This window comes from Talpa europaea (assembly GCF_964194135.1).
Source record: "Talpa europaea genome assembly, chromosome: 12".
NCBI lineage: Eukaryota > Metazoa > Chordata > Mammalia > Eulipotyphla > Talpidae > Talpa > Talpa europaea.
Window position 1 is genome coordinate 4757273 of NC_140079.1, and position 15062 is coordinate 4772334.

Consider the following 15062-nt stretch of genomic DNA (forward strand, 5'->3'; position numbering starts at 1 on the left):
TTTTGCCTTTCAAAAAAATCGTAGCTGAGAGTTTTCCAAACCTAGAGATTGAAATAACCGTGAATATTCTGGAAGTAGAGATAACGCCCAAACTTCAAAGTGAAAATGACCTACCCTTGACACCCCACTATTTAAATGTTAAAAATCAGAAAAAAAGGAAAAAGTTTTACAGGATGCATGAATAAAAGAGGATTTGCAAAGGCATCCAAGGGAGGCTTCCTCAGATTTTTCCCCAGTCACCCTCCAGGACAGGAGAGGAAGGAAGAGCTCATGATCCTAAACACAAGGACTTCCCGCCAAGAATCCTCCACCCTGCAGAATTATTCAAATATAAATGTGAATAAAAGCTTCCCCAGGCAGAGAAGTCAATGGATTTTATCACTGTCAGATCTGCCTGCCTGACACTAAGCTGACAAGAGTTCTTCCACAAGAAAGAAAAAAATGAAAAAAAAAAAAACCTGAGCAAAATGACATGAACAGGAATATTATGGGTCAACAACAAAGCATCAAAAGGAAGAAAGTAAAGGACAGAATTAGGTACAACGGAGTATTAGCCCTGGACACTCATGGATACTTTGATATGACAAGATCTTTCTCTAGATAATTCATAAGTTGCTTGTTTTTACCTGAAACAGATGTACATATTTTTCCTTCATATCTTGTAAGGACCCAATTGATTATTATTGTAAGTACCCAATGTTTTGTACTTATTTTGTAAGTACCCAATTTTCTGTTTTAAACGTTTGACTAAAGGAAACTTCATTGAGACGATGCTTTACTTAATACTGAGCCCAGTTTTCAGACCAGTTAAACATAATTAAGGAAATACAGAAAACATATTTATAATGCAAAAAACACAGATATAAGCTCAATACATAAGACAAACAGATTATCTCTGACTGAGTGATGACAGGATCATGACTTAGTCCGTGGATCATGAGCCCTGCTGCTCCCGACCAGACAATCTGAGGATGCGGCTCCCGTCACATTGGGCTGCTCTGCAGCTGAAGAGCCTCCCCAGGGCCTGCTTTATGTCCTTGTTTCTGAGACTGTAGATGAAGGGGTTCAGCATGGGGGTGACCACCGTGTATATCACCGAGGCGATTGCTCTGTCCCTGGAGTCTTCTGTAGCAGCAGAGCTAAGGTACACGCCGAACCCCGTCCCGTAGAACAGGGAGACCACAGAGAGGTGAGACCCGCAGGTGGAGAAGGCTTTGTACCTGCCGCTCGCTGAGGAGATTTTCAAAACAGAGGACACAATCTTAGAGTACGAGAAAAGGATGCCACTGAGAGGAATCATTGCCACAACCCCCGCTGCTAAATATATCACCAGCTCATTGAGGAAGGTGTCAGAACAGGCAAGCTGGACCACCTGGTTCAGTTCGCAGAAGAAGTGAGAGATTTGCAGCTGTGAGCAAAAGGACAATCGCAAAACCAGTAAGCTGTGTAATAGAGAATATAGAAGACTTAACACCCAGGATGCAAGGAGCAGGAGGCTGCAGAACTGGGGGTTCATGATGACCATGTAGTGCAGGGGATGGCAGATGGCCACAAACCGGTCATAGGCCATGGCTGTCAAGAGGAAGGTGTCCACTCCTGCAAAGAATATGTAGAAAAACACCTGGCTGAGGCAGCCCGCGTAGGTGATGGCTTTGTTCTGTGTCTGAATGTTCAGCAGCATCTTGGGGACGGTGGTGGAGGTGAAGCCGATGTCCGAAAAGGACAGGTTGGCGAGGAAGAAGTACATGGGGGTGTGCAGGTGAGGGTCCGTGACGATGGCCAGGATGATGAGGAGATTCCCAGTGACCGTGACCAAGTACATGGCCAAGAATGCCCAGAAGAGGAGGGGCTGCAGCGAGGCCTCTTCTGAGAGCCCCAGGAGGGTGAACGCTGTGGGGTGGGTTTGGTTTCCTGGCGCCAGGTCGCTGGTGAGCCTGGGGGATGGAGACAGAAGTGATGTCAACTTAACCACAGCAGAGCAGTCAAGCAATGAGTTTAAATGGGGTGATTTCATTTTAAATACATTCAGTGAATCAATTCCATGTTACTGAGCTAGTGCCTGTTCCCTGTTGCTGAAAATAATGAGCCATGGGTACATCTAAAAAAACATTTTTCCAAGTCGAAATTTTCTTTGAAAATTTCCTGAGTTCTTCTTTTCAATATGTTTGACCAATTATATTATCCAAATATTGCTGGAATCATGGAGGAAAAGCAGTGAGATCGACTTTGAAATATCCTAGCTCTGGGGCCCCCCTGATGGCCTAGGGGTTATGTCTCACGGCTTCCCCCGGGACAGTCTGTGTTTGATCCCCGGCCAGGGAGCTGACCCCGGCGCAGACCTCTCCTGATTTGCCAACTGCTTCCCTCAGGAGTGTCCTTCAGTAGATCGGCCTGTCCTGCTTCCCACTCATGTCTCTAGCGAGTCTTCTCACTCCCTGCACCTCTAGCCTGCACTCCAGTTCTATGCGCACGGAATTAGTTTACAAATTTTTTTTCCAGGAAAGAAGAAAAAGGAAAATCCTAGCCCCAAACAAGTTTTCTTCTAAGTATGTGTGTGGTCTCGGTAAATGATATTTCATCTGGTGATTATTATTGTTAAGTAAAAGAATGCAGTTGGATGAAGAGGTGGATTCTAGAGGAAACTTGATAATCACTTCTGATTATGAGACTTTGAACAAAAAAATCTGACGTCAATGGAATTTTTTATATAAACGTCATATCACGTGGCAACTATATATCCACGAGAAGAACATTCGGGTTTGGGGAAATAGCCAGGAAAAGATGTCAGTACAGGAGCCTTCCTGGCACAGTTACAGAACCAGAAGTAGGGGTGTGACAGGAGGGGGCGCTCCAGGTTGAGGTGAGATGAGAGAGGTTGGCAGGACGTCCCGACTTCCTGAGGCCTTGGAAGTTCCCGCACATGACATTGTACATTTGCTGATCTTCTAATGTGTAGATTGTGTTACATGTGCTGTGCCTAAGTGTGTGTATTATGTATCACATATATAAATTATCTGTAATTGAATCCCTCAATAAACTATAATTTGTTTCTCTCCCATTTCATCTAAATTCTGAATGCTAGATTAGAGAGGACATCTTTCACTTTGGGATAGATGTCTACTCTGTGCTTCCTCTACCTCTCCTCAGGATTATTTTCCTTCTTTCTGCCGCACACACTTTCTGATCCACACTTAGGGCATTTTGTCCTGTGCCTTGAGGCAGAGCTGACAACTGGAAATGGCTATGGACAGCGAAAATGGGGAGTGTTTTACTTTGCAAAGAATCAGCTGTGCAGAATTGTTGTGAAGAAAGTTGCTATTTCTTCTGCATTTTAAAACACTGGATACCAAAACAAACAGAACCTTGGCTGTTGTCTCCTTATTTATTTATTCATTTTTTTTTTTTTTGTATCCCAGGGAATATCGGGGATCCCCCCAGCAGGTATTGCCACCATAGTGCGCCCACACCCACTCACCCATATTCACCACTGCAGGCCATTGTGCTTCCCCCCCCCCCGCCTTGTTCTTCCCCTTCCCCCAGCCTCCCCCTTTGGTGTCTCAGCTCTGTAGTCAACTGTCAAGGGTTAAGCCCAGCTTGTCTTAATCTGTTAATTTAGTTACTTTATATTCCACATTATCAGTCACACCATCTGATATTTATCTTTCCCATGACTTAGTTCAGCTAGCTTCATGATTTCAAGCTCCATCCATGTGCCACAAATGGCATAGGTTTGTCTTTTTGATTGCTGAGTAGTATTCCATTGTGTCTATATACTACATCTTCTTGATCGACTCATATGTTAGGATATTTCAACAATAATAAATAGTGCTGCAATAAATATGAGAGTGCAAGTTTTTTTCAAATTAGTTTTTTGAATTTTTTGAACAGATGCCAAGGAATGGAATGACTGGGTCCAATGGCAGATCCATGTTTACTGTGTGAGACGCGTCCTCACTGCTCTCTGTAAGGGCTGGACCAGGCTGCACTCCCACCCGCGGTGAGTGTGGCCCACTGCCCTGCATGTGAACAGCATCCTGTCAGCGTCAGTTCCTTTGTACCATCTGCTTCTTGGCAGGCCCCAGTTACCCTCAACGCTGACTGGAATAAGCTGATTGGGAGATAAATGAGTAGATGATGAATGCAGGTAGAGTTTAATAGTAACAGTGACGGGGTCTTCACAACAAGTTTGGTGATGTATCAGTGACCATAAATCTGCCATAGGAAATTTAATTCGTGTTTATATTGATGAACTTTATGATAAAATTGGTTTTGTGATATATCATTTCTCTTAAAGTTGCAGTTTCCAGGAATATATCCATGATAGTAAGTGAGAAATTAATGTATTCACTATACTCTGACACCTCACCCTGATTTCCTTTAGTTGGGAATAGCAGATAAATAAATGCATATTGCATGAGCTAGATGAAGAATATGGTCTCACCAAAAATAATGACAAGTTGAGAAAGACAGACAGGGAAATGCTAAAATAGTTTGGAGAACACACAAGAGGAATTTTCATATCCTGAGACTCACATCCATTACGGGGTCAGACCTGGGTTTACATGAATGAAGTAGAATAAAACAAGTAAAGCCCGCAGGAAAATGTCTGACTGCATTGTCTGAACACACCGTGGCCATTGATTAACAGTTCTCGTCCATCAGTTGTGTGTACCTGTGTACGTGTGTGTGTCATTTCTCTATGTATGTATGGGTAGGTAAACTTCATCACAGAGTAAAGACAGGTCTGACTTTAGGCCACAGTAAGAAGAATCTGGCATCATCGCATACAGGAGAGAAGTATTTGAAAGGTCAGTTCTTGCTAATGAGGGAAAGACCATGTGAGTGAGGCCCCAACTGAAGGGCCAGGCTGGGTAGAGAACAGTTACCTTGGACACCAGGGGCCCCAGGCCGACTAACCCGCTGTCACTCCACTCGCCTGTGGTGGGGTTGACAGTGGGATCCTGATCTGAGTGTTGTTTTTGTACCTGTTCCCACTTATGTGACCACACACTGTGACATGATGCAGTAGTGAGTGAGATTGTCCCTTCTCTGGTTTTTCATTTTTGTAGAATTGATTCTTTTCTTTTTCTTGGGCTTTTATATGCATACAAGAGCTGAGGTACAGGCCAGGTTTGGGGGGAGAGAGGATTCACCAGAGACACAACAGCTAGATGTACTGAAATACACTGCTGAGGGGAGGAGCAGCAGGAGAGACAGAAGAGGTCTGCCACGCCATGTGGGTTTCTCCCTGGCCAGCCGGGAATTGAACTTGGGAATCAAACTCATGCTGCAGAGGCTGCAGATTGCTTCATAGTGTGGTGCTTAACCCCTTGCGCCACCAGGGAGACCCTTAGACTTTGGGTTTTGATCTCTCTTTGACACAGATAAACTGGTCCTTGTTTTGCTCCTCGTCCAACAAGCAGTGTCCTCCCCAGACAATATTCCATAAAATCCTGCTCATGCCCCAACAGTCTGTCCCTTTCCTCCGTGTTGTTTATTCCTGAGACCATCATATCCCACATGCGCTATTTCCTTGTGCTCAACCCTCTCTAGCATAATGAAACATCCACATGAGCAGGGATGTCAGCTAGTTTCTCCACTTTTGTTATTTGATTGTATAGAGACTATGTCAAGGAATTTAATTCATAAAATAAATGAAACAGCAGGAAAAATAAAGTCTGGTTAAATATAGCAGATCAGCATGAATGCATTAAGCACAATGGAGCACAAGACCTTGTGAAGAAAAGATATTAACAAGACTTAATCACACCCACTGGTTCTCTAAAACATAAATTGGCAAAGACTTAAAATGAAAAATAGTAAATCACACTCTTTCCAAGCAGTGAAAAATGCAGATCCAAGATTATTTCTACCTAGATAAACAAAAATGGATTCCAATATGCTTGAGGAAAATATCATTTGTCATTTGAATACAGAAGAATGTGATCCAGGAGATGGAAGGTGGGGGCTGTTTTTATGAACAAATTGTCTACCCCTTTGTCCCTTTGTCTCTCTTGTCTGCAGAAGCTTTTCAGTTTATGTAGCACCACCTGTGGCTTCCTGATTTTTCAAGTTACTCAGGAAGTCATTGCCTATGCAAATACCAGAGAGCGCCTACATATGTGTTTTCCAGAGAAGACACCTAGATGGGCAGCAAGCATGTGAGGGGATTCTCAGGATCGCTCACCAGGGAAATGCAAATCCGAACCAGGAGCTGTCACCACACAGCTGCTGACGGAGCTCCCAGGGAGATGACCAAAGATCAGCACTGGAAGTGGGGTGCAGAGAACCCTGGGGTGCTGTTGGTGGCTAATACACCCCTTCAGCCATGGTGGAAAAGAGAATAGAGGTGCCTCAAATAGCAAAGTTAGACCCCCCCATGTTCTGTTCATACATGTACAAAGGCGATGAAAACATGACACCAAAAGCTATCCACACCCCTTGTTTATTGAGCCAAAATTTAGAAATAACCTATGAGGCCATCAGTGGATAAATAAAGAAAATAATGTGTACACATATAGATATAAAATATATATATGGGGTCTCTCTCTATATATATATATATAAATATATGTAATATTGATCTTAATTTTCCACATAAATATACATAGATTTTGTAAAACTTATAATGTGTAATACACACACAGGATTTTGTGTGGTTATAACACACATTCTTTGTAATAATATATGAGCTACTACTATTCAGTCAAGAAAAAGGACACCCTGTCTTTTGCGACAACACAAGCACCTAAGAACATTCTGCTCCATGACAGAAGCCAGAGAGCTACCAATTCTGGATGTCACTTCTGCGTGTGGTCCTTACACAGACTTGAATTGGTTACGTGGATGGTGATGGGGAATTTGGTAGGAGTTGTTTCAGGATACACACTTGAAGCTGCTGGATGAATACGGTTCTGGAATCTACTGCATAGTGCCATCATCAACAGTACTTTCTTATAACCCTCCAAGGGGCCGAGAGATTATTTCTGAATTGTTTTGTGACAAAAATGAATATGAAACGCATGTAGTGATGGAGGGGTAGCAAGTCCTACAGTGGTAATCATATTGCAATATAGAAATATATCAAATCAAAATTTTTTTCTCAACTTGCATACTGTTTCGTTTCAATTAAATCTCAATGAAAATACATCAGATCAAATCAAAATGTGAGATGTAGTAATGAGGAAAAGCAGATGTGACATGAACACAAGGTGTATAATAGGTTATTACTACTAGGAATGCAAGAAAACAGCTGATGTTTAAAATACATAATGGGACACAATAGGATCTATCGAGCCCCACACAAAATTGAAAACCTTCAACATTTTGTCCAACAATCTCCACGTATGTGGGGGAATTGAGTGCAAAACACTTATTTTGAAAAACTCCAATTCTGTTTGAATATTTGAATCACAAACCAGAATAAAAAATCAGAACCTGTACATCAATGAACACTAAGAATGAGCACAAATTGAAGTTGAAAAAAGCAAAATTCTAACAAGAAAAACTGCAGATTTGCCAGTGCTAGAGTGGTTGCAGAGTAAAACTCTTAGTCTCCCCCAACTGACATTCAAGAAAAAGGATGACTTCTGTGAGCACCTGCTGTGAGGGAACACTACACACTGTTCCTCTCCTCAGCTGCCCTGTGAGGCCATCCGCCCCCATTACCCTGGATCTCTCCAACACAGAGGCCCTGCTCATCACCCCGCCACCCCGTCATCCCCTTCGTATTTAATACTTTCTTTCCTGCTGCCTCAACTCCACACCTTCTTGGCTGTGTCCTAACTTTACTGGAACCACGTTAAGCCTCCCTCTCTTCCTTCAGTCTCATCCTAACAGATTTTCCTTCCTGTCTCTTCACTGTCAGCAACATCTCTGTATTGTTGAGAGCAGTGGACAGTTCTGAATCACAAAATAATTAATTATAAATTGGTGAGTCAGTCAAGCAAGAGAACAAGGGAACCTCTTGTGCCTGGGCCTGGTTTGATCTCCGTGACCTGAGGCAGAACTTCTCAGTTTGCATTTTCTCTGTATCTGTCACAAGAGCCTGCTGGGCTCTGAGACTCACCTGGGTGGGGGCTGTGAGGGGGGCTTCTCCATGTAGCCGTGTGAGACCCTCCTGGACGCTTGAGGATGGATCTGGGCTGTGTCACAGGCAGGATTTCAGGAGGGCGCCAAGGGCTGGTCCCTGGGCAGAGGTCAGGCTCCACAGACAGGAATCATGTCCTCTCCGGGCCCGGGTTGGACAGTCTGAGGGACCGAGGGAGACAGGGTATTTACCGCCCTCCACGCGGTCTCATTAGCCACACCTCACTCTCCTGCTCCAAGCTCTGAGCTCATGATTTCCCTGTGGACACTGGACTGAACAAAAGGAAAGTTCCTTAATGATTCTCTGATCCCAAGAGACTAGATTAGATGTCAAGTGCATCCAGTTTTTGTTACTCTTTTTCATGAACTCCCGCACCTTCCAGTTCTGTGACCATCCAGCACCTTATTCTCACTCTGTGTTCAAGTTTTCCGAATGTCTGTGCCTGAGGAGCCTGTCTTGACTTGATGCCCTGGATCATCAAGGCACAAATGCGGTACAAGCACAGACCCCTGAGTATGTCCAATAGTGCTGTTCCTCTCTCATAAAACAGAGAATTGAGTTCCTCTATATAAAGCTTCAGCAACCACACTCCTTGTTGTCATGGCACTTTTGCAAAAGCAAATAGGAATTTCTTTTTTGTTTTTATTGTGATGTGACTGCAGCAGCCTTATGTTTGAAACTCCAGAAGGAAAGGACTGTGTTCCTAACCAGCTGATATGCAGGTCTAAAGAGCAAAGATTTTTGTAGCGGCCACACTCACTCTGAAGCCCGTGGACCTCCTCAGCGCCCCAAAGAGTAGGCAGGGGTCCTGCTTAGCAGCACAGGGAAGTGCTAACGTGCTGTGCCACTGCCAGCACTGGGGGCTGCCCACAAATTCCACTCCTCACAGTGGGCGTCACCATCCTCACAGGTCACCATCCTCATCCCCAGCAGCAGTTGTCTGAGCAACCTCTAAATCATGCCCAGGCTTCCCTGCCAATGCAGGGTCCATGACAGCCCCTGGTGAGGCAGGAGCAGGCATGACCGCGAACTCCAGTGAGGGTCTCCCTTTGCTTTTCCAGCAGCCAGAGGAACGGCTTGTAGTTCCTTTTGATGGACTCCTGTCAGTACTGAAAGTTCTTCTTTTGGAGACAATCAATTTTCCTTAACTTTTCTCTCCTTAATGTCCACTTTATTGCCACAAAACACAGTAGGGATGTTTTTATACCCCGTACCAGGGCTCTGTGCAAGTCAGGCACGCTTTTGAAAATAACTTGTTACGTCTGACAAACTAACGGCACACTCGCTTGGACTAACAGCCTCTCTCCGTCCACCAGACGTCTCCCAACCAGCTGGGTAGCTCTTGTTGAACTTGACACGTCTCTGTGGGTGTGGAACAGGAGAGGATGGACCTCAACACCCCAGGTCCTTTGTATGACTTAGTCAGAATTGTGCTGTGCAAATATATCCTCCATTTAGGAGGCTGTCTCAGTGTTGTAGTGATGTTTTCTTTTACTGTACAGAATCATTTTGGTAGATATTGTCCCAATTATTTATATTTGCTTTTATTTCCCTTGCTGCTGCAGATGAATCTACAAAACCATCTGAAATTTATATTGTACAGTGTTTTGTCCATGTTTTCTTCTATGTGTGTTATGGTTTGGAGTCTTACATGAAAGACTTTTATATTCATTTTGAATTGATTTTTGTGTGTGTGGGGATGGAGTCATCTAGTTTCATGCTTCTGCATGTGTGTCCAGTTTTCCCAATACCATTTCCTGAAGAGGCTTCTTGCTCCAGTGTATGTTCTTGGCTCCTATTTTTTGAGTAACTGTTCCTATAAGTCTGGTTTGCTTCTGGGTCTTGATTCTATCCCATTGTTCCAGACCATTTTAATCATCCAGTATTGTTTTTCTTATTAAACCTTTATAGCATAGTTTGAAGTCTGGTATCAGTCTGGTTTAATAATGACGTTTTCCCTTTTTTGGTCAGATTTGCTTTGCTGTCCAGGGTGTTTTGTGGTTCTATATGAATTTCAGTAATGTATGTTTTATTCCTTAAAGTGTGTCACTGATAATTCCATGTGACTGTGTTGACTCTGTGTAGTGCTTTGTGGAGGATGTTCATTGTGGCCACATTGATTCTTCCAATCCATGAACAAGAAATAACTTTACATTTCTTTCTGTCTTTTTGTATCTCTTTTGACAGTCTTATAGTTTTCTTTATACAGGCCCTCCCCATCCTTTCTTAAGTTTACTAACTTAAGAATACTTTAAGAATACTAATTTAAGAATACCTTAAATACTTAAGGTATTTAACTTTTATTTATTTTGGTTTGATTGTAAGTGGGATCACTTTCTTGATTTTTTTCTCACCTAACTCATTGTTTATATATAGGAAGGGAGCTGATTTTGTGTTTATATCTTGCCACCTTAACTGAACTGGTTTAATATATCGTTAGATCCAAATCCAGGTATGCTGAAAACCCTAAAATCTGGACATAAATGGAACTCATCCTAAAATACTAACCACTATTTACAAGCACTTGTCTCAAAATATCCATATGAATATTGGTTTATTATTCCCACACTATTAGATAAGAGAAAACTGACTTAGGGCCATCTTTTAAAAAAATAATTTAAGAAAGATATTCAATCTTGTGTAACCTTATGTGTATTATGTATAAAGGGACCCATGTAGTATGTGTGCCTAATTTTTTATGGCTATTCCAATTCAGTAATTTCACATTTTATTTTATACTGCAAAACAACTTTATTATTCACTTTGAAACATAAGTTAATTTTAATATAAAGCTATTTATTAAAGGAGACACTCCCATTGAATTCTTTCCATTTCCTTTGAGTTTAGCTTTCAACTTATTACGCTGAAGTAACCTTGCATTATAACATTATATACATTTCAGATATGCATGATTATTAATCAACATAGGTATATGCGACATTTAGTTCACTGCTAAAAGTTCAAATTTGGGCCTCTCCTGGTGGCGCAGGTGGTTGAGCACAGCGCTGTGAAGCTGACTGCAGCCTGGCAGTGCCGGTTTGATCCCGCCTGGCCAGCGAGGGACCCACATGGTGCAGCAGACCTCTCCTGTCTCTCCCGCTGCTCCCCTCAGCAGTGTCTGTCATCAGTCTGCCTGTTCTGTTCCCTGATTTGTCTCTGGTGAATCCCCTCACCCTCCCGCGCATCTGGCCTGTACCCCGGTTCTTGTATAAATAAATTTAAAAAAATAAAGAAAAATATTTTTTTTAAAAAGTTCAAATTTATCTTTCATTACACCATTGTCCTCAGTTTCTGATTTAAACACATCCCTTACCCCATCTTTCTGTTAGCCACTCATTGTTCTTATTTTGTTTTATTCTTATCATCTGTTTATTTGTTTCCTTTATCACACATGAGTGAAATCATAGTATTTGACTTTCTCAGCTTGGCTTATTTCAGTAAGGATAATTCTGTTGTTTCCCTTCTGTTGTTGCAAATGGCACACTGTCATCTTTTTAATATCTAAATAAATAAATAGTTTTCCATTATCTACACATACCACATCATTATTGCCATTTGTCGATCAGTGGATTCTTGGATAGTTTCTGCCTCTTGACTATTGTAAATTCCACTGCAGTGAACATGGGTGACACACACCTCTTTGAATTAGGAGTTTTTGTGTATATTTTCCAGCTACATACTCAGAAGTAGGCAACTGGATTATAGGGAACTCATATTCCTCCATTGTTGAGGAATTTCCATACAGCTTCCAGAACAGATGCACAAGTTTCCCTTCCATCAACATTACAGAAGTGTTCCCTCTTCCGGCGGGGACCCTGTGAGCTCAGTGACCAGCACAGGAAAGGAAATCTGCACACTCTACCAGAATGAGGAAATCACAGTTTTTAGGCAGAGCCCAGATGGCTTCATAATGGATCCCAGAGCAGAAAAAGGAACAGAGCACTTCTTTACAAAGTAGCAAGCTGACTTGCAGCATTTGCAAACTGGGTCCCTCAATGGACGGCAGGGCTGGTGGCTGTGTTGTGGCCACAGCTGTGCAATGGGCACACACCCACGTAGGTGCCCCCTTCATGTCCAGGCCAGCCGAGTCCAAAGATTGAACCCTGTGGACTAGACCCAGCTCCAGTCACCAGGAGACTCAATCCACGGCAGGAACAACTATAGGGAGGTGGGGAGAGAAGTTACGACAACTGAAGACAAATTGGAGCTTCTGTGGACAGAGGGGAGGATGTGGAGGTGACAGAGTTCACTTCTCAACAAACTGATACAAATCTTAAGTCCCAGAGTCCCCACTGCCCACCTCACCCCAAGGTGAGCTAGAAGAGAAACAATCAAACTGACCCCCAGGACCCCAGCTGTACACCTGGAAATGAGGTGACATCAATACATAGAAATCAAGGAACATCCGAGCACAAGAAGGGAAAAAAGTAGCAGAACAGAAGTTCTCTTTCCTAAATACAGGAGAGAGAAGCAGAGGAGTCTCAGTGACATGGAACAACAACATTAAATACACCCATGAGCTATGGGAGGTGACTCAGGGCAGACAGGCAGCTGTGAGACCTTGGAAAGTAGATAAAAGAACCGGAGGGTCTTCACCAAAGAGATGGACAATATTAAGACACACAAAAGTATCTGAATGTAAATAAACATGATACAGAAAATGTTTTAAATAGAATTAAACTGGCAAACAAATTAACTTCAGAAATAGAGGATCCAAATATATAAATCACCCAGTTAACAAAACAGAGAGAAATGATACAAGGACACAGGAAAAATAAGGAAATGCTACAAACAATGTCAGAAGCAATTAGAAGTGGAAAAGTAAGGATCGTGGATAATCCAGAAGATGAAGAAAGAAGCGAGGCGGGAGGCTTTTCCAAAAAATCACAGCTGAGAATTATCCAACCTAAAGAATGAAATAAGCAGGAATGTCCAGGATGTAGAGATGACACCCGAATTTCAAATTGAAAATGACCTGCACCTGACACCGCAATGTTAAGTTATAAAAAATCGCCAAAAAGAGAAGAATTTACAGGCGGCCTGAGTAAAAGATAATTTGCAAAGGCCCCAAAAGAGGCTCTCCTCTGATTTTCCCCTGTCCATCTCCAGGAAAGAAGAGGAATGAATGCCAGGGCTTCCAGCCAAGAATACTCTATCCTGCAGAATTATTCAAATGTAAATGTCAATAAAAGCTTCCTGGACAGAGAAGCCCTTGGAGTTTATCACTGTCTGGGCTGCCTGCCTGACAATAAAAGCTGACAAGAGTTCTTCTGTAAGGAAGGAAAACTGAGCCTTAGCTCACAAAGCCCTGAGCAAAATGACATGAACAGAAATATTACGGGTCTACACAAAATCACCGAAGGAATGGAAGTAAAGGACAGAAATCAGGGACAGCTGAATATTAATGCTGAACACGCCTGGATACTGTGATAAGACAGGATTTTTCTGGAAATCATCAGTAATTTGCTCGTTTTTACCTGACACAGTTGTACATATTTTTCCTCCATTTGTTTATATTATTAGGTAAATGCCAACTTTTTGTTTTACACATTTTCCTGAAGAAAAATTCAAGTACACTATGCTTTTCTTAGTACTGACTCCAGTATTCAGAGCAGTTAAAAATAATTAAGGAAATACAGAAAGCATATTTATAACGTATAAAAAAACTGATATCAAACTCTGTACATAAGACAAACACAGATTATCTCTGACTAACTGATGACAGGCTCATGACTTAATCCATGGAATGTGAGCCCTGCTGCTCTCGACCAGACAATCTGAGGGCAGAAACACCATCACGTTGGGGCTGCTCTTCAGCTGAAGAGTCTCCCCAGGGCCTGCTTTATGTCCTTGTTTCTGAGACTGTAGATGAAGGGGTTCAGCATGGGGGTGACCACCGTGTACATCACCGAAGCGATTGCACTGTCCCTGGAGTCGTGTGTAGCAGCAGAGCTGAGGTACACGCCGAGCGCCGTCCCGTAGAACAGGGAGACCACGGAGACATGAGACCCGCAGGTGGAGAAGGCTTTGTACCTGCCGCTCGCTGATGAAATTTTCAAAACAGAGGACACAATCTTAGAGTAAGAGTAAAGGATGCCACTGAGAGGAATGGCCCCCAGAACCCCCGCTGCTAAATATATCACCAGCTCATTGAGGAAGGTGTCAGAACAGGCAAGCTGGATCACCTGGTCCAGGTCACAGAAGAAGTGAGGGATTTGCAGCTGTGAGCAAAAGGACAGTCGCAAAACTAGTAAGCTGTGTAACAGAGATTGCAGAAGACTTAACACCCAGGATGCAAGAAGCAGGAGGCCGCAGAACTGGGGGTTCATGATGACCATGTAGTGCAGGGGGTGGCAGATGGCCACAAACCGGTCATAGGCCATCGCTGTCAAGAGGAAAGTGTCCCCTCCTACAAAGAGTAAGAAGAAAAACGTCTGGCTGAGACAGCCCGCATAGGTTATGGCTTTGTTCTGTGTCTGAATGTTCAGCAGCATCTTGGGGACGGTGGTGGAGGTGAAGCAGATGTCGGCAAAGGACAGGTTGGCGAGGAAGAAGTACATGGGGGTGTGCAGGCGGGGGTCCGTGACGATGGCCAGGATGATGAGGAGATTCCCAGTGACCGTGACCAAGTACATGGCCAAGAAGGCCCAGAAGAGGAGGGGCTGCAGCGAGGCCTCTTCTGAGAGCCCCAGGAGGGTGAAGGCTGTGGGGTGGGTTTGGTTTCCTGGCGCCAGGTCGCTGGTGAGCCTGGGGGATGGGAACAGAAGTGATAAACTTAACCACAGCAGAGCAATCATGAAATGAGTTTAAATGGTGTGAATTTATTTTAAATACAATCAGTTAATAAATTTCATGTTATGGAGCTTGTGCCTTTTACCTGAAATTTTCAAGGCTGTTAATGACCCAACTTCTCTTGATGCTGAAAATAATTAGCCATTCTTACATCTAAGGCAAACATATTCCAAGTCCAAAT

The 15062-nt window shown here is 43.1% G+C and overlaps 2 protein-coding genes across 2 annotated transcripts; both read right to left on the reverse strand.

The window, feature by feature from the left end:
• Positions 1-934: 934 nt before the first annotated feature.
• LOC311180654 (olfactory receptor 7A5-like) lies at positions 935-1822 on the reverse strand (the record flags this gene model as incomplete). The annotated part of the gene is made up of 1 exon (XM_084248568.1): positions 935-1822. One exon carries the CDS (start codon positions 1820-1822, stop codon positions 935-937), a length of 888 nt encoding a protein of 295 aa, XP_084104694.1.
• Positions 1823-13902: 12080 nt separating this feature from the next.
• On the reverse strand, positions 13903-14778 carry LOC311182562 (olfactory receptor 7A10-like; the record flags this gene model as incomplete). The annotated part of the gene is made up of 1 exon (XM_084251431.1): positions 13903-14778. The coding sequence occupies exon 1, from the start codon at positions 14722-14724 to the stop codon at positions 13903-13905; it is 822 nt and encodes a 273-aa protein (XP_084107557.1). The 5' UTR covers positions 14725-14778.
• Between the last annotated feature and the right edge of the window lie 284 nt (positions 14779-15062).